Source organism: Rhinatrema bivittatum, chromosome 4 (assembly GCF_901001135.1).
Source record: "Rhinatrema bivittatum chromosome 4, aRhiBiv1.1, whole genome shotgun sequence".
In the NCBI taxonomy this organism is placed as follows: Eukaryota; Metazoa; Chordata; class Amphibia; order Gymnophiona; family Rhinatrematidae; genus Rhinatrema; species Rhinatrema bivittatum.
The window spans coordinates 19,005,072-19,029,626 of record NC_042618.1 but is presented as its reverse complement, the minus strand read 5'-3'; the positions used below and the strand labels follow the sequence as shown (position 1 = coordinate 19,029,626).

Genomic DNA, 24,555 nt, shown 5'->3' with positions numbered 1-24,555 from the left:
TCTTGCCTTGCGTTTCCTTTTATTTCTGGTCTTGTCTCCCTCCTAACCTTGTGGACTTTTAGCGTTTTGAGAAGTGTGGCAGATTCGTGGTATTTGTTGCTGGGTTTTGGACGCGGGTTCTCGAGGCTCGTTTTCTGGGTACTTGTAATCTAAGAGTGGTAAATGCCTTAATAAAAAAAAAAAAAAAAGGACGCGTGGAAGGATTTCCTGCGTACTTTACTGTATACCTGAAGGAGACGTTCCTGGGGGGGGGGAGTTGGGGGTGAGGAAGCCTTGTACACTAGGCGTTTAGAGTTTTGAAAGGATGCATGGATGCCGTGCGCACAGAAATCCCCTCTCAAAGCCCCCTGTACTGTGGGCCCTAAGCGGGCTGTTACAAATGCGTCAGTGACAGAAAGGAAGCCTCATCGTGCATTGTGGGGTCGGAGAGGTAGAGAGGGCGGCTGCATCGGTGCAATTCACGACCTCCAGGATGGGTAATGAGAGTACAGGGTTATAACCGGATAAATTATTGGTCTGAAAAACATCTCCGCTGGTAGGTGTACAGGTTTTAAGGTTTGTTCGGAGGGGAGGGGTCATTCTCTGTTCGGGCCAGGGGCCCCGGTGCTGCAGACGTGGGTGGAGTTTAGGTTCCACCTTGGGATTGCGGCTGCGGGCTGAATGCTCTTTGGAAGAGCCACGGTTTTTTTTGTAACTTTCTGAAAGCAAGTAGTGCTGGGACTTGTTTCCTAGGGGTGGGTCGGCCCTTCGGAAGGTCCACTAACGGGTGATCACGAGGCGTGGTTCCTTGAGGGCTGAGGCGGCGGGTTGTGTTTTGTGACCGCGAGCAGAGAGGGAGGGAAGGCATTGGGATGGAGTGGCGTGTTGCCTGAGAGAAGGCCTTGTAGGCACGAGTCAGGCTTTTGAATTTGCCCCGGTGGAGTGTCGGGGGGCCGGGCTGGGGTGATTTTTATCATGCTTGCTCAGGTTCAGCGTTCTGCATGAGCTGCGCTCGCCGGTTGAGGTTGGTGGGCCTCCCAGTCTAGAGGGAGTTGCAATATTCCAGGCGGGAGATCACGCAGGCCTGGTGGCTGCCGCGAGGGCGGTGTAGTTGGAAGAAAGCTGCTTCAGTCACTGCTAGGGCTTGGGTTTTGGTGGCGAGTTTAGGAGGAATCCTAGGCTCTGGACTTGGCGGCTGTAGGGGAGAGCCCTACGGCCCTAGGGTTAGTTCTGAATGTAGGCGGCTGCTTTCTGAGGGTTGAATTTTCGCTTGGATAGCTGGAGCTAGGCAGAGATTTTTTTTTCTAAGCATTCATTGAGGTTGTCCCTCGCTTTGCCTGGGTCTGGCAGGGTGGGATGTGAGCGTCTGAGTAGGCGGAGATCGGGAGCGCTCTGATAACTTTGCTAAGGAGAGGGGCGCAGTTTTCTGACGCAGGGATTGGAATTGGGATCTTCCCGATTCATTCACACTGTCGGGCAGGATTTTTGTTCGCTGGCAGTTTAATCCTTCCTGGGCCTCCAGTGGGGTCGGTGGGGGGGTGGGTGGGTGTGGGGCATCGGGCCCCCATATTGCGTAGGTTCTCAGTGTCAGCCAAAAAAAAGCCAAAAGAGAATCTTTTCTCGACGCTTGGCTGAAGACGCTGTCTTGGATCTTAGCCACGAGGCCACGCGTGATCCTCCCGTTTCTGCGATCTGAAGACAAACCAGTCTTTTGTTGCCCTGCCAAAACATTCACAATAGGGCTCGGAAACCTGGAACGTATTGTTCCACCCTTCAGGCCATGGGTTCTGCGCACAGACTTCCCACAGGTGAAGCCTGCTGCTCTGCAAGACGCTAGGCACTAGGGTTTCTCTGTGCTGCATCTCCCCTCGGGGCTGCTGCGCAGGACCCTGGCCCACTCCCAGCAGAGAGCATGGGTGGATACCGCCGCCTCCTCTGCTCCTGTCGGCCGGCGCATCCAGCCTCTTCACTGGGGGTGTTCCCCCACCGATCCCCAGCAGGGGTTTCTCTTTCCAGGTGCAGGGGTCTCCCCCCTCGAGAGGTCCAGCAAAGCCCTCTACAAAGCCTCTGGCTGCCCTGCCTGTGCCTGATGCACACCGACGGCTGTTACTTGTCACCGGCTAACGCAGCGTAAGACGTTGGCAGCTCAGGTCTGTGCATGGCGGCTTCTCGTTCCGGGCTCGTCCACGGGTCCCAGCAGGTCCTTCTCTTCTCAGTACGCCCTGGCTGTGCACGCACTGTGTGGGCCGCTGGAGCCTCCCGCTTCTCACTTGATCCGCGGCGGCTGCATTAGCAGGGGGGCCGCTGGGTGACGGGCCGCGACCTTTCCCACCATCTTTCAGACAAGGGAAAGAAGGAGGTTTGCAATTGGTCGTTTGTATTTTTAGTTGAGGGGTTGGGGGATTCACAGGCCTGGCTAGTGCCTTGCAATGCAGACGCTGTGCAGTTGCACACTTGAGGAGCGTGCGCAGAGCCACCTCGAGAGACGAAGCTGCGGCTTCCAGTGTTGGGGCCTGACCTGAGTCGGCCGCCGGCGGAGAGAGCAGTGTTGTGGTTACAAGAGGTCAGGCGGGAAAAGAAATCCTTGAGGGCAGAAGCCAAACTTTGTAACAAACAGCCCAAGATGCCCGTTGGGAGGATGGCATGGGACTCAGCTCCTCCTCCATCAGAGATTCTCAGAGACGGGACAGAGCCAGGGTGAAACAGAACCTCTCTCTCCAGCTTTTTAAAAACAATCTTTTCTCTGGGTTGTTCTTGGGCTTTTTTACCTTTTGTCTTTGTCCTACTCCAAGCCTTTTTCTCCTTTGACAGTGGTTCCCCTCCCCAAGCATAGCTCGTCTCCTGCCCACTGATGGCTCACTCCGATCTGGGCCCTGCTCCTCCTGTCACCAGCGATAGTGGCTCCTCTAATACCCATGCCCGGCTCCTCTCCCCAGCTCCTGGGCCCTGCTTCTCCTGTAACCACCGACAGTGGCTCTTCTAATACCCGTGCATGGCTCCTCTCCCCATCACCTGTGCCCTGCGCCTCCTATCACCACCGACTGTGGCTCCTCTAATACCCGTGCACGGCTCCTCTCCTCACCTGGGCCCTGCTCCTCCTATCACCACTGACGGTGGCTCCTCTAATACCCGTGCGCGGCTCCTCTCCCCATTACCTGGGCCCTGCTCCTCCTATCACCACCGACTGTGGCTCCTCTAATACCCGTGCACGGCTCCTCTCCTCACCTGGGCCCTGCTCCTCCTATCACCACTGACGGTGGCTCCTCTAATACCCGTGCACGGCTCCTCTCCTCACCTGGGCCCTGCTCCTCCTATCACCACTGACGGTGGCTCCTCTAATACCCGTGCACGGCTCCTCTCCCCATTACCTGGGCCCTGCTCCTCCTATCACCACCGACTGTGGCTCCTCTAATACCCGTGCACGGCTCCTCTCCTCACCTGGGCCCTGCTCCTCCTATCACCACTGACGGTGGCTCCTCTAATACCCGTGCACGGCTCCTCTCCTCACCTGGGCCCTGCTCCTCCTATCACCACTGACGGTGGCTCCTCTAATACCCGTGCACGGCTCCTCTCCCCATTACCTGGGCCCTGCTCCTCCTATCACCGACAGTGGTTCCTCTAATACCCGTGCACGGCTCCTCTCCCCAGCTCCTGGGCCCTGCTTCTCCTGTAACCACCGACAGTGGCTCTTCTAATACCCGTGCACGGCTCCTCTCCTCACCTGGGCCCTGCTCCTCCTATCACCACTGACGGTGGCTCCTCTAATACCCGTGCGCGGCTCCTCTCCCCATTACCTGGGCCCTGCTCCTCCTATCACCACCGACAGTGGCTCTTCTAATACCCGTGCACGGCTCCTCTCCTCACCTGGGCCCTGCTCCTCCTATCACCACCGACGGTGGCTCCTCTAATACCCGTGCGCGGCTCCTCTCCCCATTACCTGGGCCCTGCTCCTCCTATCACCACCGACTGTGGCTCCTCTAATACCCGTGCACGGCTCCTCTCCTCACCTGGGCCCTGCTCCTCCTATCACCACTGACGGTGGCTCCTCTAATACCCGTGCGCGGCTCCTCTCCCCATTACCTGGGCCCTGCTCCTCCTATCACCACCGACTGTGGCTCCTCTAATACCCGTGCGCGGCTCCTCTCCCCACCACCTGGGCCCTGCTCCTCCTATCACCACCGACAGTGGTTCCTCTAATACCCGTGCGCGGCTCCTCTCCCCATTACCTGGGCCCTGCTCCTCCTATCACCACCGACGGTGGCTCCTCTAATACCCGTGCGCGGCTCCTCTCCCCACCACCTGGGCCCTGCTCCTCCTATCACCACCGACGGTGGCTCCTCTAATACCCGTGCGCGGCTCCTCTCCCCATTACCTGGGCCCTGCTCCTCCTATCACCACCGACAGTGGTTCCTCTAATACCCGTGCACGGCTCCTCTCCCCACCACCTGGGCCCCGTTCCTTTTATCTCTGTCCACAGTGGTTCCTCTCCCTCCCAGGCTCGGCTCCACTCTCCCCTGGGCCTGGCTCCTTCTCTCACTGGTGATGGTAGCTCCCCTCCTGCTTAGGCCCGTCTTTTCTCCTGGGAGACCTGGCACCTCTTATTCTTCCAGCCCTGGCGAAGATCCTCTGGGAGGCCATGAGCGACGCAGACATCGAGCTGCTTCTCTGGTATTTACCAGTGTGGTAAATGGTCGTGTATCTAATAAATTCAGCCCTTTGGTGGTTTGCTGTGTTCCCTGACACATGTGAGCCTGCAGCCAGCAGCAACAAGCTTTCTGGTTTTTCTCCTCCTTTCTGTGAAGAGACCCAGGGTCGGGGCAGAGACAGGAGACGAACGTTCCTGATTCACCGCTGCAAGGACTTCTCATGAGTCGTGAAAGTCTCTCATGAAGAAAGAATCGCTTGCCGAGTATTCCAGCGCGACCTGGTGGCTGTGGATGAAGGAGGTTTAAGTCATTCTTGGGCTTACTGAGTGCAGGTGGTGGTGTTGATGTGTCCTGGTGCAGAACGAGATCTCTGCCGTGAACAAAGTCAGCTTTCTGGGAGGGTGCGGGAGGCTTTGCCCCCTCCCCAGAGCTGGGCAGCCTGTGCGGTGAGGAACCCGAAGAGAAGATGCAGATTTGTGTCTCGGTACGAGCTTGGCAGTCCTCGCAGGTCTGAGGCCTTGCCTGCCTGGCCCCCTTACTGCCTGCTTATCGTTACTGTGCTTGTTGGGGTTGTACAGAGAGAGGCAGTGCGGAGCCGGGGAGCTCCCCCCCCCCCAACACATCCCTGCCATGTCGTTCTGCGCTGACGCCCGCTCCCAAAGCTTCAAGCCGAGATGCTCTCCAATCCTGCATCTTCCATAAGCTTTCAGCATTCAGTTAAAAACGAACCCCTCGGAAGGGAATCTTTCTTCATTCCTCAGCTCCTGCCCGGATCCATGGGATGAGCTGGGCAGGCTGACTCTGAGCTTCTTTGGGGGGGGGGGAGGGGGCTCCCATCGTGGGAGGGGCAGGGGAACGTGATGGCGCCGTGGAGGAAGAGCCAGGGGAGAAGCACTTTAGGAAGCTGGCCTGGGGAGTGAGGAATCGGACCTCGCCACACATCCTGCCACGAGCCCCGTCCTCTTCCTGTGGTACATGGCCAGTTCTCTTTAGGCTTTCAGACGTTCTGGTTCAGCCCATTAGGGTTTGGGGAAGCGTGTAGGTGGCTGGAAGGTGCTGGCCGTGGGCGAGGCCTTCGCCCCCCCTGCGCAGCCTGAGTTCCAGTAAAGCTGGGTCAGAGGAGGCTGAGGAGGCCGCCAGACCGGATTCTCTTCTAACGCGTTGCTGCCTGGCTGCAGTGCTCAGCTGCTTGGGGTGAGGTCCCTCAAAGAACCCTTGGCAAATCCAGCTCGCCTCCTGCTATTGCGCCCGTCGCTTCCTTTCCTCTTCTCACCAGTAACGACAGCGCCCGTCTGTCCTTGCCCCCCAGCGGCGGAGGTGCCCGGGTGCTGCGAAGCGGGATCGTTACTCTGGGTGCGGGCCTGCGAGTCGGCCCGGCAGCCCCACCGTTCCCCTGGGGTCACCTGCAGTTTACAGGCCTGCACGTGTTGTTCTGGAGAGCCGTTGGGTGTCTCGAGTTCCCTTGCTTAGCCAATGCCTTTCCCCCGGGCGACTGCCACCTCCCCTGGCGGGGGGGGGGGGGGGGGGAGCCATGGCCCGTCCCCTCCGGACAGGACGCTCGCCCGGCGCTGGCGTGTGGTGATACAGGCCTGCTGCCCCGCTCTGCGGCTCGTAGGGGGTTCTCTCCTGCCTGCGCTGGCCCTCTTATCCCTGCCCTTTTCTCTTTTCCACAGATGACATGGCAGAGCTGCTGCTCGGGGAGTCCAAACTCGAGCTTTTCTTGAAGGAGAACCCCTTAAAGGAGGGAAGCAGTCCCCGGGCTCCCAAGCCGAAGCTGGTCGAGGTCAGGAAGCATCTCGCTGCTGCGCTGGACAGAGGAAACCTAAAGGTACTGACCAGAGCCTGGGCGGGAATGGAGGAGACGGAGGGACTGCGAGAGCGTGCCACTCACTCTTTAAGATGCGAGAGATGCGTCCCTCCTCTCCCTGCCTTGACCCTTGACATTTGGAGGTCCCTTATGGGGAATTTGTAAAAGGCCCCGTCTCGGCGCTGTCCTGCTGGCAGCTTACTCTGTTCAGGAAATTGGGTGATATGACAGCGAGTCTGTCCAGCCTTACGTAGTAACACAGAAAAAGACTGAAATTAGCCTGACCACAAATTCCCATGCTCCCCGCCCCTCATGTCTTTTCCCCGAACTCTCCTCCCCTTACCTGCCGCTGCCTTCCATAGCAATCCCATAGCATGGGGCACATTTAAAACTAATCGGAGAAAGTTCTTTTTTACTCAACGCACAATTAAACTCTGGAATTTGTTGCCAGGGGATGTGGTTCGTGCAGTTAGTATAGCTGTGTTTAAAAAAGGACTGGAGAAGTTCTTGGAGGAGAAGTCCATTACCTGCTATTAAGTTCACTTAGAGAATAGCCACTGCCATTAGCAATGGTTACATGGAATAGACTTAGTTTTTGGGTACTTGCCAGGTTCTTATGGCCTGGATTGGCCACTGTTGGAAACAGGATGCTGGGCTCGATGGACCCTTGGTCTGACCCAGTATGGCATTTTCTTATGTTTTTATGTTCTTAAGTGCATTAAAGTACTGGCCTCCATCACCTCCACTGTAGCTGTTTCATCTTCCTCTGTGATCGTTATGAGATCAGGACTAAATCCAACATGTACCCGGGTATCTTTGTCTTAACCGGCTGCGTTCAGATTATTTAGCCTGTTAAGTGCCGACAAAGAAATGAAAAAAAAAAATAAAATTGTTAGCGGGCCTGCAGGCTCGAATGCACCCCCCCCCCCCCACTAAATGCCCGATCTTCCCATCCTCCCTAGGGCTAGCAGCCTGAGGAGTGCCCCCAACTCCCTTCCCCTCCTCCCCACTGTGCCCCGTGCCCCTCCACACCCCCCCAACCCAAACCTTCCTGCTCCACCCTGCATCCCCGAAACCCCCAGGGCCCCACCAGGGGGGCAAAGGCTGGGTGACACCATTTTGAAAAACATCCGCTACCAGACCCAGAGCCTAGGGGGTGGCAGGGGGTCCCCACTCGACCACCCGGGATACTTTGGTGAGTAAGGGGCCTACTAGACCAACAGAGCCTTTTTATGTCAGGAGGCACCGGGGGGGATGCACTAGGGTGGGGGTCCACTAAGGGGCATGGGATGGGGGTCTCTGGGGGTTTTGGACTACCTTCAGGATGGGGAGGGCCAGCATTGGTGGCCCCACAGTCCTGGGGCCATCATTGCTCATTGATACCGGGCCATTTACCGCTGTGGTATTTTTCCTCATGGAAAATACAGTGGGGGGGAAAAATACCACAGTAGTCGCAACACGGCAGGGCGATTGCGACTCCGAGGGAAAAAATACCGTCTCTTAGTGAATGAGGCCCTTATATGGGGAACCCTCTGGGGACGGGAAGGTACCTGCAGTACCTGAACCTAATCCACTTTCAAGTGCCGGAAAGCTGGAATTGAAATACAAAGAAAAATTTGTGATCCTGCCAGAAATGAACATCCTGAACGTTAACGATGGTGAAACAATGATACCATGTCATGCTTGTAAAGTCTGAAGGCCTAGGCCCCGCATTCTCCTGGACCCAGCCTTAAAAGTGGGCGGTCTTTGGACGGGACATGAACTTGGGGGCTCAGCGTTGATTTCCAGCCCTGGACGCTAAGCTAGGCTGTTAAAGTTAGCTCCTGGCCTTACTCCAGGACGCAAAAGTCAAGAGACATTCCAGAGCAATGTTAGGTGCCTGATTTTTGCCTCCTGACTTAAGGCCTAAATTGCTCGTTGAATATCCGGCTCATTGTGTTTTTAGTTGTGCTCAAATTAAATCACCTGGTCCCTGGCCCGGAGAGCTTGCAGCTTAAGCTTAGCACGGGGGAATGTCAGTGACTTGCTGGAGGGGGCTAATAACCGACAAAAGAGCCCTTAACGTGCGGTGCCGTTAATCCGTGCCACGTTCATCCTCTTTCCAGCCAGAATTCATCCAAGAGGCCAGCTTGCTGATGGGCAAGTTGGAGTACGTGGAAGGCGACTATGCCGAGGCCGTTGCTGTTTATGGGCAGGTGGGGCTGGATGACTTGCCCCTGGTGGCCATACCCCCCTACAAGCTGAGGATGATCACCGAAGCCTATTCAACCAAAGGTAAGAGCTGACGCCTCGTCCGGCATCGGGGGGGGGGGGGGGGACATACAGTGAAAGGGATGGACGCGGCTGTCGAGCCAGTGCCCAGAGGTGGCGCCATCCCTTCCTTTCTGCACCAGCTCCGAAGCTGCGCGGTGGCGCGGCTTCCACAGTAGCGGGTGTCTGGCGTCGCGGCCGCGGGTCCCTGTTGCGAACTGGGAGGCTGTGGGAAGCACTGGGTCCGCAAAGGCTCTCTCCCACGTGTTTTTTGGCGCGCCGGTTTTACGCTTGCGCTCGCGGAGGGGAGGCATCCAAGCAGCCCAGGTAAGGCACACATCGCCAAGGCGCATAAAGTTACGCCAGCGGCGAGTCCACCCACAAGGTTCCACCTGCTCGGCGAGGGTTAATTTACACGTGGACTGTTTGAAAGTCAGAAGCAGGGGGTGGAAATCCCCCACGCTGCCCCCACAATGCCCGCCCTTTGCGCACAAGAAAGTCGACTCAGAATCGGAGACGCGCGCTCACGGGTGCACAAAGCCTGCACGGCTTTATGGGGAGGCGTTTCCGTGTAGAAGGGCAAAGAGGGCTTTGAAAAGCCCCCACCCCAGAAAGCACTTGCAAAACGCAGCACAGCTTATGACAGGTGGCCGTCCTCTGGTCTCCTTTCCTCACCCCCCAGCACTGGAGAATCCTCCCATTCCCAAGAGTGTTGCCAGCATCTTATTTTATTTATTTATTTTATTTAAGGTTTTTATATACCGGCATTCATGATACAATCACATCATGCTGGTTTACAGTTGAACAAGGGGTGCAAGATGCATTAAATCTGGAACCTGTGCAAAGGAAAGTGCAGTTACAATGAACAAGGATGATCAGACTGGGAGAAGAGAGAAATACAGTAGTAATTTAACATCATGTAGAGTTATTTACAAAGAGCTACTCTGGCTGAGTTATAGATGTTGATGAGGTGGAAATTAGGAGGGGTCCGGAAAAGCTTGTTTTAAACAGCCAAGTCTTAAGTCTTTTTCGGAAGGTTGGGAGGAAAGGCTCCTGTCGGAGATCAGGTGGGATGGAATTCCATAGTGATGGTCCAGCTGTCGAGAAGGCCCGTTCTCTTAAAGTTATGTGTCGAGTGGATTTGGTATGAGGTACCTGGAGGGATCCTCTGTCTGCTTCTCTGGTGGGTCTTGAGGAGTGATGTTGGCTGAGCGGGAATTGTAGGTCAAGTGTTGTAAGGTGGTGGATGGTTTTATATATAATGGTGATGGACTTGAAGATGATTCTGAAGTGGATAGGGAGCCAATGTAGGGTTTTTAGGATAGGGGATATATGGTCTCTTCTCCTGATGTTAGTGAGAATTCTTGCTGCCGCATTTTGGACCATCTGTAGAGGTTTGGTGTACGAAGATGGGAGACCTAGTAGGATAGCGTTGCAGTAATCTATCTTTGAGAAGATTATTGCTTGTAGTATTGTTCTGAAATCTTGAGAGTGGAATAGAGATTTTATCCTTTTCAGCACTCGGAGTTTGTAGAAACAGTCCTTGGTTGAATGTTTGACAAATGCTTTCAAATTCATCCTGTTATCAATTATAACTCCTGAGTCTCTCACTTGGGTGGAGAGTGGGTTAGCTGGAGGAGTAGTGGTGGTGTTGCTAATTTCTGGGGAGATGAGCAGGAGTTCAGTTTTAGCAGCATTTAATACGAGGTTTAGGCTGGCAAGAAGGCACTTGATTTCTTGTAGGCAGGTTTCCCAATGTTCGAGAGTTTTAGAGAAGGATTCTTTAAGGGGGATCACTATCTGGACATCATCTGCATAGAGAAAGTGTTTAAGTTTTAGATTTGTTAGGAGCTGGCACAGCGGAAGGAGGTAAATGTTGAAGAGCGTGGGGGATAGTCAGGAACCCTGTGGGACTCCTACCGGTGAGTCATGGCGGGGGGATTCTTTGTTGTGGATTTTAACTTTCTAGCCTCTGTTGCTGAGGAAAGTTTTGAACCAGGTTAGTGCCATACCTGTTATACCAATGATCGAAAGTTGGTTTATGAGGATGGAGTGGTTAACGGTGTCGAAAGCTGCCGAGAGGTCTAAAAGAATCAGTAGGAATGATTGTCCTTTGTCGAGACCCAAAATGAGGTAGTCTGTCAACGATACAAGGAGAGATTCTGTGCTGGAAGCTTTGCGGAACCAATATTGAGAAGGGAATAGTAGTTTGTTATCTTCGATGTAGTCTGATATTTGAGTGTTAACTAGTTTTTCCATGATCTTGGCTATGAATGGTAGGTATGGCTATGAATCCCTATTGTGCATCTTCTTCCTAGGTGCCCCCTTCATTTAATATCTAATATTTTTACCCTGCCTTGGAATAAAAGGTGTATTATGTCCCTTCCCCTGTGCTTAGAAACCTCTTGTCTTTAGCTGTTTATGCTGTATTAGTAGTTCTGGCATACCCAGGTGCCACTACGGCAGCTTTCTGCTGATGAACAGCACAGCAGCACCTTCAAGTGGCTGGAGGGAATACAGCAGATGAACAGTTTGATCCCTCATGAAGAAAGAAGTACTCGGAGGGGAGAAGCCTGCTGCTGTTCTCGCCGCTTGTTGAATATGCGAGGAATGGTCGCAGCGGTGAGGTGCCCGGCTTTGATCTCATTACAGTTTATTGTCCTCATCTATAGCCCACTCACAGGGGTTTTGTGCAAGAGCTTCACCGTGTCCCTTTCCGTGCATTTATTTACACCCGGCTCTGTGGTGCCAGTGCTGCCTTCCGTAAGCCAGCGAGGGCTGCCTGCAGTGCAGGTACCGGGCCTTGGGGTGGCAGCAGTACCTCAGCTTGGAGCGAGATGCCGCAATGCCTGCTGCCTTTCCTGCATTTGATCCTTAGAGTGCATTGTGCTGGGAGCTTTTGGACAGCTGCTTTGGAAGCAGGTAGTGCTAGCAGAGTTTCGGATTCTTGGCACTGACTCAAAACCCCATAATAGCAGCCTGGCAAGATGAGGGGCAGGTGAGACAGAGGGCACAAACTCACGAATCCTAACACTCAGGCTGTTACAACACAGCGCTAACTCAATTCTGGTTGCCACAAAAATTAATTGGCACAATCGTTGAACTCTTTTATTCACACCTGTAAAGAGGCAGAAATAGAACATTTCTGGGCCAATCATCAGTACTTGACGGTTCTCCCAAATCAAGATCCCAAGATTTGATATGTTTCGGTGTTTCTGGTAAACGGCCGTTAAGAATATCATAGATTTTTAAAATCAGGTCTTTCATGTGGTCAGTGTGATCGCAAAAGTTCTCAAATAGTGACTTACATTTGCTTAGAAGACCCTTACGGTGAATAGAGTCAAGGACATTTTAAGTTGAGCATGCTCCAAGAAATGGCTTACCGACAAATGAAATTTATCTTGGAGCTCAGAAAATTGTAGGATAGATCCTTGAGAAAAACAAAGGCTTATAGGTGAAACACCAGCAGCCGACAACTTGTTAAAAGTGCCACGTTGCAACCCCAGGGACAACGTAGTATTTTGAAATAGATGGGATAGAAGAAAATAAGTTTTGGAACCTACCAACTTGGATCGCCATTGACACCACCATCTCAGAGTACTATGCAGGGCTAAAGAGACGTGATTAAGAGGGCGCCAGGAGGATTTTGGCTGTCAAGGGAGAGCAGAAAGAGGCATAGCCCCTACTAGCACCTGCTCCAACATAATCCACTGAGGGGCACATTTCTCCCTATGTAGGTCGACTAGAGAGTGAAGTTGGGAAGCCGCAGAGTATCACACTCGATTAGGGACCCCCAGCCCACCCCGTGACTTGGGTTGAAAAAGAGTTGATCTGGCTACCCGGGGAAGACGCTTGCGCCAGATGAAATGAAAAATTTTCTTTTGCCAAGATCTCAGGATTGTGGGAGAAATAACCATAGGGAGAGTAATGAACAAATATAAAAAGCAAGGTAAAATATTCAATTTAATGATGGCTATACGGCCAAGCCAAGAGAAAGTATACCTCTGCCATCTCTCCAGATCAGCATCTACAGCCTGCAATAAAGGCTGAAAGTTTAATGAAAAGAGATCTTTCACTTGAGGGCCAATACAGACACCCAGATACTTAAGAGAACGAGCAGCCCAGTGAGCATTTACTTCAACCGAGCTCAGATTAATATTAAGTATCTCTGATTTATCAAACTTAACTGTAAAACCAGACACCCGATTAAAGCACTCTAGTTCTGCCACAATACCCCTCATTGAGGATGTGGGGTCAGTGACTGTGAATAAGAAGTCATCAGCAAATAATGAGAGCTTAAAATGTAACAGCCCCAGCTGTACCCAGCCACCTGGGGAGGGGCACGAACCCTGATAGTGAAGGGTTCCAAAAGTAACGCAAATGGTAAAGGTGATAATGGGGAGCCCGGTCTTATTCCTCTGTCTATATTAAAACTCACTGTTTACTTTAGCTCTGGCCTTAGCTTGTTCATATAACATCCTTATCCATTGCAGAAAAAATGGGCCAAAATGCATTTTCTCCAGTGTTTTAAACAGCAAAGGCCAGCGAGCCTTTTCGGCATCTATAGATAGTAAAACGGAAGGAATGCCCTCTCTACGAATTCCCCAGAGTATGCCTATGATCTTGCGGACATTGTCGGCTGCCATGCGCTTGGGTATAAAACCCACTTGATCAAAGTGGACTATAGAAGGTAAAAAGGAATTCCGCCTTTCAGAAGTACACGGGCTAAAATTTTCAAATCCAAATTAATCAGATAAATCGGTCTATGAGACCCACAACGTGATGGATCACGCCCAGGTTTGGCAATAACTGTAATGCCTTCTGTGTTAGACTATAATGGCAAAGACCCACCCTCTCTCAAGGAGCTAAACAAATCAGTTAACGGGGCCTCTAGTATATGCGAAACTTTCTTATAGTAGCCACTAGAAAACCCGCCTAAGCCAGGGGATTTTCCAAATTTCAGCGAGGCAATAACCTTTAACACCTCGGGTGTGCTAATAGGCTGATCCAGAAAAGCAAGCTGTTATTCAAAAAGAGTGGGAAGCACAAGAGAAGAGAGATAATCATTAATCTGGGAATCCTCTACCATAGAATCCGCACTATAGAGTGAGGCATACAATCTCTGATAGTCACGGACTCTGTAGCCCATTGACCCTGCAAATTTAAGAGTTTTGCAACAAAACCTTGAGCAGTAAGGGCTTTTAACTTCCTAGCTAAATACCACCCTGCCTTGTTGCCCCCCTCATAGTAGACTTGTTTAGCTAGATCAAGGTGATGGGGAAAGTCATTCATCGTCAAGGGACTGTAAGGCAACTCTAGCTAGAGCGAGATCCCCAAGCACAGCTGTAGAGTAGGTTTTCATATGGAGGGCGAGTGAGCTGAGATATTTTATCTTTTAGTGCAAGGCGAGACCTCTCCTTCTCTTTCTTACAGAATGATGCACAAGAGATAAAGAGGCCTCTTGCAACTTCCTTAGAAGATTACTAGAGCCTACATTTAGATACCATATTGGGTGCATTAGTTTGAAAGAAAAACTGAAGATTTTCTTCCAGAGATTTGGCAAAAGAGTCATCCCTGAGGAAGCTCTCTTTAAGGCTTAAACCTTTTTCTACAGCATCGAATTTAACATTAAGCCATATAGGGGCATGGTCCATCAGGTTATATCCCCAATCCCCACCTCTACAACCCTGTTTTGTAGGAGAACATCTGTAAGAAAATAATTGATTCATGAGTAGGAGCTATGAGGGTGAGAAAAGAAAGTGTACATACGAGAAGCAGAGTAGCCTTGCTGCCAAATATCAACAAGTTCTCACGGAGACTTCTGACAGCCAGAGAGCATCTACTCCCTCGATATAGACAAGAGGAGGTGTATGAGTTATCCAAATTAATATTTCTAGTGAGATTAAAGTCACCACCCATTATGATAGCACCCTCAGCGAGATCCAGCAAAAGTCTATTCACAGTATGGAGAAAAGAGCTCTGATCCGTATTGGGAGCATGCACATTGAGAATAGAAATTCCTTCCTTCCCCTCCCGTAGTTTCGCCATACAGTAGTGACCCATGGGATCTGTAATCTGAAATAGTAGTTCATGAGCTGAAAGCAATATACTCACCCCAGTATATTGGGCACCATTAGAGCTAGCCGCTAAAATCTTATGAGGAAAGTCAGGGAGGAGCAGCACATGTTCAAGGTGTTTCCTGGAGCAGCGCAGTTCCTGAGATAATAGCTACCTCTTCTGAGGAGTATTGAGACCCTTTACATTCAAAGAAATGATCTTAGTCGCCATAACAATATAGTTTTAAACAGAGAGAAAAACTTAAAAGAGGCACACAGAGAGAGCGCCTGCACCCAGACAAATGAGGAGATCCCCCCCCTCCCAAACCCGCAGTCCCCAAACTGATTCGCCCAACCATTCCAGCAAATCCTACCACCCTGAGGGGACGAAGACATCAGACCAGAAATAGCTCCCGTCTCTATTCCCGGAACTGTGATTGATGAGAGAAAGTTTGACCTTCACTTAAATAAAAGGTAGAGGGCAAACCTTTAAAGATAAAGGAAATGAATACCTGTTCAACTAATCTTGAATAAACAACCTGCCAAAGCAATAACTTGCTCACAGCCTGAAGCCTATTATTAACCATGAGGCGGAAGAAAACTGAAAAGAGTCCCAAGTCCTTCAGCCCTGGTCTGATAGGCTGAGCGGGAATCTTCAGAGAGCCTGCGGAGTCGCCGGCCCCCTTTTCCAGCTCTTTGCCACCTTGGCTGTAAGTCCACTTTCAAAGACGTCGACGCCATTTTGGGCAGTGCGAAAGCCGCAGTCAGTCTGGCTGTCTGAAATGCCTCTGCAACCTCTGCAAGAGATTTCATCTGATACGTGGATCCCTTAGTGGTAAATTGTAGGCTGAAGGGAAAATCCCAACGATAAGATGCCAGCTGCTCTCAGAGAGGCTGTAACCTCACGCAGTTCATATCTCTTTCGTAAAGTCGCGGGGGCAAGATCGCTCAAGATAGAAAGGGGGTTCCATTCCCACTCCCACTCTCTCCGACTTCTTGCCGCAGCATAAATCTGAGACTTCTGCACGAAACTGTGGAGACAAAGAATAAGATCCCGAGGGCCATTCTCAGGACGCGGGCCTAAGGCGCAGTGTGCTCTCTCTATTTTGACAGAGGATGTAATGGAGCTGTTATCTGAGGCTCCATCTGCATGCGCCGATAAAATAAATGCACAGACCTTCTGTGCTACCACATGTGCATCGGCACACTCGGCTGTTTCAGGCACTCCACTGACTTTCAGGTTGCATCGCCGAGACCTGTTTTCTAGGTCTTCTGGTTTTTTCTGCTAGAGAGGGGCATTCGGCCTGTAAGGCCTTCTGCTGTGCCGCCATATTAGTGAGGACAGCGCTATGATTTTCAACGCGTAGGTCTAGTTCATCTACTCTGGCTCCCATAGTGGATGAGTTGTCACGAATCTCCATTACAGACGCCTGCAATTCTGCTTAATGCTGCTTCATGTCCGCCCAAATCTCCAGGAACCAGCTTCGGAGTTCATCCCGGGAAGGCAAATCTTGTGAGCTGGTCCCATTTGCTGAGTCTGACGCTACTTCATCTGCTTCTCTCCTGCCTGTGCAGGCTGTGGCCTGCAGTGGTGGCTCGTTGTCCTTCCCGAGGAGAGTGGAAGCGCACTTACTGAATAAAAACTGCTTTAGGTCAGCAGTAGTTTGCTTGGTCGTCATCTCTAATATTCCATTAGCTGGGGGACTGAAAGAAAATTCCAGGGTCGCAGGTGTTTATCAGGTGTGTGAAGGTTTTATTATGCCGGGGTAGAGGAGCTCAGGAGTTAGTCAGCCATTCTGGTCCGTGTTGGTATAGCGCCCCCCCCCCCCCCCCCCGCATCTATCGAGCTTTATTTACCTCCTGCAGCTGCATTCCCTGCATCTATCAAGATTTATTTACGTCCTGCAGCTGCATTCCCTGCATCTATCGAGCTTTATTTACCTCCTGCAGCTGCATTCCCTGCATTTATCAAGATTTATTTACCTCCTGCAGCTGCATTCCCTGCATCTATCGAGCTTTATTTACCTCCTGCAGCTGCATTCCTTGCATCTATCAAGCTTTATTTACCTCTTCAGCTGCATTCCCTGCATCTGTCGAGCTTTACTTATCTCCTGATGCTGCACTTCCTGCATCTTACAGAGCTTCATTTGCCTCATGCAGATGCTCCCTCTGCATAGTACAGTGGCTGAACCCGTCAGGAGAGATTGCAATTGCTCAGCCTTGTTGCAAGGCTGCATTAAAGAGGCGTGTGCAGTTGGAAGAGTCTGTGGTAGCATTTGATGAGGGGTGCTGTGGCCATCCTGGGCGTGTGGCATAGAGACACGCCAGTCACTCTGCCCCTTATGGATGCCCCCAGCAGAAGCATCCAGGGATTTCTCACAAGGCTCTTGAGTTCTGAGCTTAGGATGGTGCGGATGGAATGATTTCTGGAGCGCTCCAGCGTTTACATTCACTGTGATGTACTTGCCGAAGAGAATTCTCAAAGCAATGCAGGTGCATTCAAACAGATCAGCGCTCCTAGATTGCCCGTATCTGGCCAGCTAAAAGTGTGTGTGGGCTTTTAGCCGTGCTTAAAAAGAGAGGTTCCTCTGGGAATGTTTACAATGGGAGAGTAAAACAGTGCAGGTACCTGACGTTTTCAGCAGTATCCTCCTCTGCCTTGGGCATAAAATAGCAGGCACAGAGTATGTGGATGCTCTTAGCTTGCATACTTTATGCTGATATTCAAAGCTGAACTACTTTGTTGCCCCCATTATGTCTTAATCTTGGGCTGTAAAAATCTGGGGCGCCTTAAATTTGGTGCCTGGCACCCGATGGAAGAGATGTGGGCCACAGGTGTGTGCTAGCCGCTGGCAGGGCCAGAGCCAGGGCTGGGGGTGGTAGGGTAATATTACTGTTGGGCTGCTGAGGAGAAAACCGCTTGTTGGGAGGGGGGAAAGCTGCATGGGAGCGTGCCTTAAAGGAGGGAGGAAGGGTCCCTGTAAGGGAGAGTGCCTGGAGATGAGAGAAAGGGAGAGAAAAGAAAAGTGAAAATAAAGGAGAAGAAGCAAAATAAGCAAATAGAAGAAAACTATTAAGGACAAAATAGCCAATAAAGGGAAAAGGCAAAAGAAAACTAAATTTCCTTCTTAAATATTTTTGACTGTTTTCCATTGATAAGCTGGCTGAATTAGCCATTTCACGTGGGTGACGTCATCTGCTGGTATTGGACTGACTCATCTCTCCCTGCTGTAGAGCTTTCAGCTCTACTGAGCATGTGTGGCAGTTTCTACATGGGCGTTGCCTCGTGTATCTCCTCAGTCATTTTTTGTCCGAGTATAGCATAGACATGACCTCTGTCTTTCCTATAATTTCTATGTAAAAATCCTTTAAAACATTTCTCAATTTGAAATTTTTATTTCAGTTTCTTCTATTAAGTTGCCTCACTGCCTCTGCAGCCCCATAACAGCACTTTTCAGAGCTAGAAAAAAAAATCCAACCCATCATACTGACAAAGCGTGGCCTTTTCCAGGAGTTCCTAAAAAATTCTGAAGTCTGTTCAGGCCAAAACTGCGGAGTCGAGTTCCACCAGCTGCTCTGTGTCATCAATCACTGGAGCCCTCACAGCCTGTTTTGAAGAAGAATAATCATTCTAAGCTGGCGCATCAGCACTGTTGATGCAACCATCATCAGCGCTGTCGGCACCAACAGCGTTAATGATGTGTGGTGAATTGACTTGCCCAATGCATCGTCTACTGATGCCATGAACGCACGGTGCACTGAGGCACTTGGCGCACCAGTGCGCTTGATGTATGACACACCAATGCACCCAGTACATGACACACCGATGCATTCGATGCTCCGATGCCATGGAAGCCTATGGCCTCCATACATACAGACACACCTGTTTTGCTGTCAAAGCTGCTCAGGTTTCTGTATCACATGATCCTGCAATGCACGGTACAAGAACCCACGGCACAGCTCTGATGCAATTGACACAATATTGTCAACCTGCACTGTATTCCTTGACATACATCTCTAACGACCTGTTGAAGTATACCAAAGAATCCAAGGGTGTAAACACTCTACCCCATCAAAGCCATTGATGCATCAATTTATCAACTGCTTTACCAACACAGCTCTATACAGCCCATCCTAGATTTATGGGAGAACGGATCAGGTTACTTCTACCAATACCTATATTCAGGGCATTTAACTCTGTCTGGACTAGTAGCAGAATGACTTTGCTTGGAGACTGCAGAACCAATGACCTCTATAGTACCATTTACTTCTAACAGGTCACATGTTCTCATGCAGGAGGCTATCCTGGTCTCGGAAGAGGATGTCCCATCACTTACACTAGGCCAGAGGACACATTAGTCGCTGGACCAAATCACTGATGTGGTGAGGAATTTCTTTACCTCTTTGACCAGGAAGACAGAAGGAACATTGCAGCCTCTCCTTTCCACTATCTCTACTTATCTCAGACTGGAATCTCAATAAGTGGTGAACTCATCATCAGAACCTTTGATTCTAGCAGGTAGGGGATCCTAGACCAGGCTGCTTCTCCTCTGAGTAAACCAGAAGCCTCTCCCAGTTCACGCTTTTTGTCACTGGAATCCTGAGTAAGCAACCCAGCACCGTTAGGCTCATATGAAAACTGTACCAGCATATCCTCTGATGCTCTTCCAGATCCTCTGGACCACACCTTGCCACCAGAAGATTTTACCTATTCTAAGTTCTGGAAAAGATGGGTCTGCATTGGGCATCCAAAGACCCCCCTGCTGTGAGCTCTTTGGACTTCTTCCAATACTAGACACTCCAACCGAACCAATGGCCCTACTGGTGCACAACATCCTCAATGATCTATAGATGAGACTGTGGCAGACTTCTATTTCGGTCACTCCTGCAGCTAGAAAGTTAGACTTCAAATTCAGAATTTAGCACTCGCAGACTTTGGTGTAATTCATCTGCCTCCTTAGTAGTTGAATCTGCTATGAAAAATGCAAAGAAGATACAGATTTACTCAAATTCTTCTGGAAAAGACCACAAACTTCTAGATAACTCTGGCAAGAAAATGATTCAAAGTGCAATTCTGTCTACAAGTATCACCATCCACTGGTTCTACATAGTGCAGTACATTCATGATTGCATTCAAAAGTTGAAGCTTTTCTTACCTGTCACTAAGCAAGGCAATTATTATCCACAACCACTTCTGGATGCAGAAGAGAGCATCCACCATCCATGCCAATCAGCATACAAATCCTTTGATTCCATTTCACGTACGTCTTCTGCCTCTATTGAGGCTAGATGTATGGCGTGGCTTTTAGCAAGTAGCATCTGAGAGGATGTCCATGAAAAACTGGTGAACATCCCTTACTTAGGGAACAATGTTTTCAGCGAAAAGCTCTGTGAGACAGTCGCTCAGATTAAGGACCAGAATGTAGCAGTTCAGTTGCTTTTGACAACTCTTGAACAGCCCTCCACAGCGCACTGTTACTTCTGTCCTTACAAACAACTATACTTCCACAGGCAGCCTTACTGATCTTTTCAACAGTACCTTCTACTGCCCCTTCAGGCCCACTGTTCAAGCCACTTCTAGCTAGGCCTCAACAAAGAGAATGCGGTCAACAGAAACCTACACAACAGGACTAGCCCTAACTGGGGTTTAGTTTTTGATCTCTCAGAACAATTTGTTTTGGACTCTTCAAGTAATGGGAAGAATATGACATTTCATAGAGGAGAGGTATCATCACCAAGAACCTCTGGGTCCTCCAAGCTGTGCAGTCTAGGTGCCAGTTTTATTTCACCTGGCCTCCATCCCTCTTACCTTGTTTGTCGCTCCATCCGGCACCATCTCATTTACTGCAGCTTCATCTAGAAGTCCAATTGCTTCTCCAACAACAAGAGAGAGAGCCAATCCCAGTATCTTGGCATGCACTGGCTTTCTATTCCTGATACTTCCTTATCCCCAAGAAAATGGGGGGACTGCGGCCCATTCTCGACTTCAGACACCTGAATAAACATATGCTTCCAAGAGAAATTAAAAATGAACTGCCTCAGCACAATCCTGCCAATTAAAAAAGAAGGACCAATGGATGTGTGCCTTGAATCTAAAGGATGCATATGCTCACATTCCCAGCCACGCTTCTCATTGGCACTACCTCCGCTTCCAGGTACATTCTTCCACCTACCAGTATAGATTACTCCCGTTTGGCCTCTTGTCAGTCCTAAGGGTCTTTACGAAATGCATCGCGGTAGTGGCAGCGCATCTCCATCAATAGGGAATACAAGTTTTCCCGTACCTGGATGATTGCCTTATCACAGCGAACTCAAGGAATAAAGTGCTACGTTCTCTGAGCTCAATCATAGCTCTTCTAAAAATCTTAGGTTTTCTGATCAACTTCGAGAAGTCAAGCATGGACCTCACTCAGTGACTCAAATTCATCAGAGCTTGAATAAACTCGATACAGGAAAGAGCATTCCAGACTCCCAACTGAGCAAACACTATAACATTGCTCATCCACAACTTCTCCACACTAATCTGCAGGGCAGCTCCTAGTAGTTCTTGGTCAGATGGCAGCGGCCATCCATGTGGTTCTGTTGATCCATCCTCACATCTTCTACGTCCAGTGGGGTCTACGTACCCAGTGGGATCAACTAACTCAACTGCTGCTGTCTCCAGTGCAGTTCACAATGACTATGAAATGAGAGATCAGTTCATACGTAAAGACTGAGGTTTCGGAGGTTGCCTGTTATTTTTCACAGGAACATTCGTTAACGCTAACCTCCACTCCCCACCCCCAGAAAACCAATGCCTGCCAGGCAAATAAAACCAGAGGCTTTCTTTTGACCCAGCAGTTTCCTCGTGCTCCTTCAGTCGGAAGCAGGGCTGGGATCTGGTGCCAGGAGTCTTCATCAAGAATTTACGCAGGGGATTTCTCCCCCCTCCCCACTCAACGTACCTAGTCTGATCACTGCAGCGACAGTCGTGGGGAGGGGGGGGGGCAATGCACCAGGGATCCTTCCGGAACCCTCTCTTCATGGACCCTGAATCCGGCCATCGGGTGTCACCCTTAAGCAATGACCACAATTCCCTGCCGTCTCCCCGGGGTTGTGAGTGCTGCCTCTGCAGCTGCCTCGGGGAGCCGAGGGCCCCGACTTGAGGATCAAACCGGGCACCTGAGCCCCTGGACTGGTCCTCAGCCCACTGGATTTTAAAGAGGACCTGCTCCCCTCCAGAGTATGAGGGAGGGGAGGGCAGTGCTGCACCTGTCGTGTAGCGCTATGGAAGTGTTAAGTAGGATAGTAGCAGCTGCATGACGCAGACTTCAGCCAGAAACTCGCTGCTTACAGATTTCTTTTTCTTTCTTTTAACTGAAAATCCTCGGGTTGACCTTCGGCATTTTTCACGCACGCTTTGGGTGCCGAGCCTCTAGCATGGGCGAAGATGGCATTTTAAAGGTGGGATCCCCACGGCTGAGGGAGGGGTTTCTTCTTGTGAAGTGAGACTGTCCAGCGTTGTCCACCAGTAGAGAATCATTTGTAAAGTTTTCTCACTGGTTTGTAAGCTGCTTGGATGCTCTAGGAAAGGCGAAATATTAAACGAAGTATATAAATAAAGAGAACGAATTGTGTGAACTAGGCCTGGGAGGAGAAATTCTAGAGAAGGAGCTGGTGCTGCAGACCCGCGTGATTACGTGGGAAGGCTCAGTTTTTCAACATCATTTTGCTTTCTCCCTCAGTCCCAGTTCTGCATTTTTCTGAGTGCCATCAAAATATTTGTGATTTTTGGCCATGACGCTGCATCTGCGCCTCCCACGGTTCTGTACCCGAGGCCCCGGTTCTCTCCTTATGTCATGGCAGACTCTTGCTATGATGGGGCTTAGTGATGCCACAGGCAGAGGTAAGCGGCAGGCACTGACCCGCTCGAAGGCCAAGAGAAGACTTGGGAAACACAGGAGAACTGGCCTGAGGTGGGATTTTCCTCCCCTGGAAGATCTCTCTCTTATTCCTTCCCATTTTCTAGTCCCTGGGCCGTCGACCCAAAGCAGAATCCAGAAGCAGCAAGAAGGCAGCTGTACTGTGGCTGACCACTAGGTGTCCCTCTAAGAGCACTCTTTGACCCGGGGGGGGGGGGGATGGAATCGCAGCTCAGTGCAGGGGGCTGGCCCGGATAGTCCTGGACTGAACCAGCAGCGGCTCTCTTTTCTCAGAGCGGCGTGCACGGCCTTGCTTCTCTTGTTACCGGTTCAGGTATCCCTGTTGATATTCCAGTGATGTGAGGGGACGTAAGGCGAGACGGGGGTCTATTGCCGCTGACCCGCATTCATATTTCATGTTTGCTTGGGCGCGGTAAGTGACTGGCTGTTAATTAGTTCTATTTAGAGACAAAGGCAAAACGCTCATTAGGGACAGGGAAAGTGTCAGGTGAATAGGCTTTGGAAGGGTTCCCGTGTGTGTGTGTGTGTGTGGGGGGGGGTCCTTGAGGTTAAACTCCCAGAGTAGGAAGGCGATTGAAGCTTTCAGCAGCCGTGTGGGAAGCCTGGGGGGAGAGCCTTCTCCTAAGGTCAGCAGAGAAAGTCTCTCTCTCTCTCTCTTCCCAGTAAGAGTTCGCTGCTGGGCGGTGGAGGTCTGGGCAGGGTCGCCGCACAGTCCCCAGAGCCTGCCACGCAGGCAAAGCAGGCCTGGGGTTAGGACTCCACTCGGCCTCATGCCCCCGGCTTCGACAGGAGGGCTGGAAGGAGGAGCAGGTATAGCTTGGGAAAGCAGTAAGGCCCTTTTTCTCTCCGGCTGCTCTGGAGGGACTTCCTGGCCTCTGCGGAGACGGACAGAGATTCTTAAAAGCTTGGAGAGTGGCACCCCAGCACCTGCCTGAAGTCTTTCATCCCTGCCCCTAAGTTTGCAGATCTCCCCCCCCCCACCCCTTCAGCTCCTCCATCCTCCTACTACCGCTCTCTCTAGCAGCGGCAGAGAGTAAAAGGCTGCAGCCACAGCCCCTCTTCTCCCCCCCCCCCCGGGGTCCAGAAGCCCAGGTCCTGGGGGAGAGGAGGAGGAGCGGGACGCACGGATGCGTGCGTCCCGCTCCTCCGCCGGTTCCTGCGTGGCCCGGCGGCCTCTGTCTGCCGCGTGACCGGCCCGCCTCCTCGCATGTACCCCCGCAGGAGTTGCAGGTGCGAGAAGCTGGGCCGTGTTACTGGTTCTGCGCCGTCCACGCCAGATCCCGGCCTGAGGCGCACCTCCTCGCACATAACTCATCGCCTGTCCCAAAGGTCAGACCTTCTTTACGGATGAGGGTCGGTGTCTGCGACGTTGTAAATCCCTGGGACGTGAATGCAAGATAAAGAGAAGGACTAGTGGCTCTGCCAGGAATGGTCACAGCTCTTCATTTTTGCTTTAAACAAACTTTTTTTTTTTTTTACTGAAAAAAAAAAAAAAAATCCCGTGTTTTACGAAAACAATTACGTTTTTATTGCCTTCCAGTCTAATTTTGTAGCATGCAACACACAGAAGAATTTTGTTTTGATCCTGCAGAGTTCAGAAGTGACCTTGGCTCCCCCAACCTGCGCACTCCAGTGCGACCCCCGCGTCTGTGCTATCTGCCCTCCCCCACCCCCAGGCGCCTCCTGTCCACCGGAATAAACCCCGAAAAATGAGGCATCCTGTCTCTCTCTCTCCTGTGTGTGTTGTGGCGGGAATAACCACCACGGTTGCAAGGGAACATGAGGGCCCAGGATGAAGCAGCCGGGCGAGCTGGGGCCCGCTGGGGATATTGTGCTCGCCTCGCTCTCGATTCCCCTTACGGAAGGAGCCCCTGAACCAGACCTTTGCCAAGTGA

At 51.2% G+C, this 24,555-nt stretch overlaps 1 protein-coding gene across 3 annotated transcripts in view; it reads left to right on the top strand.

Moving 5' to 3' along the window:
- Nucleotides 1–24,555, top strand: part of TTC7B (tetratricopeptide repeat domain 7B) — a 336,037-nt gene that overhangs the window by 5,122 nt on the left and 306,360 nt on the right. For all 3 annotated transcript variants that reach the window (XM_029597785.1, XM_029597787.1, XM_029597786.1), the window contains exons 2-3: nucleotides 6,299–6,453; nucleotides 8,538–8,706. In XM_029597785.1, coding sequence (XP_029453645.1) covers nucleotides 6,299–6,453; nucleotides 8,538–8,706 — 324 coding nt within the window. The remainder of the gene's footprint in view (nucleotides 1–6,298; nucleotides 6,454–8,537; nucleotides 8,707–24,555) is intronic.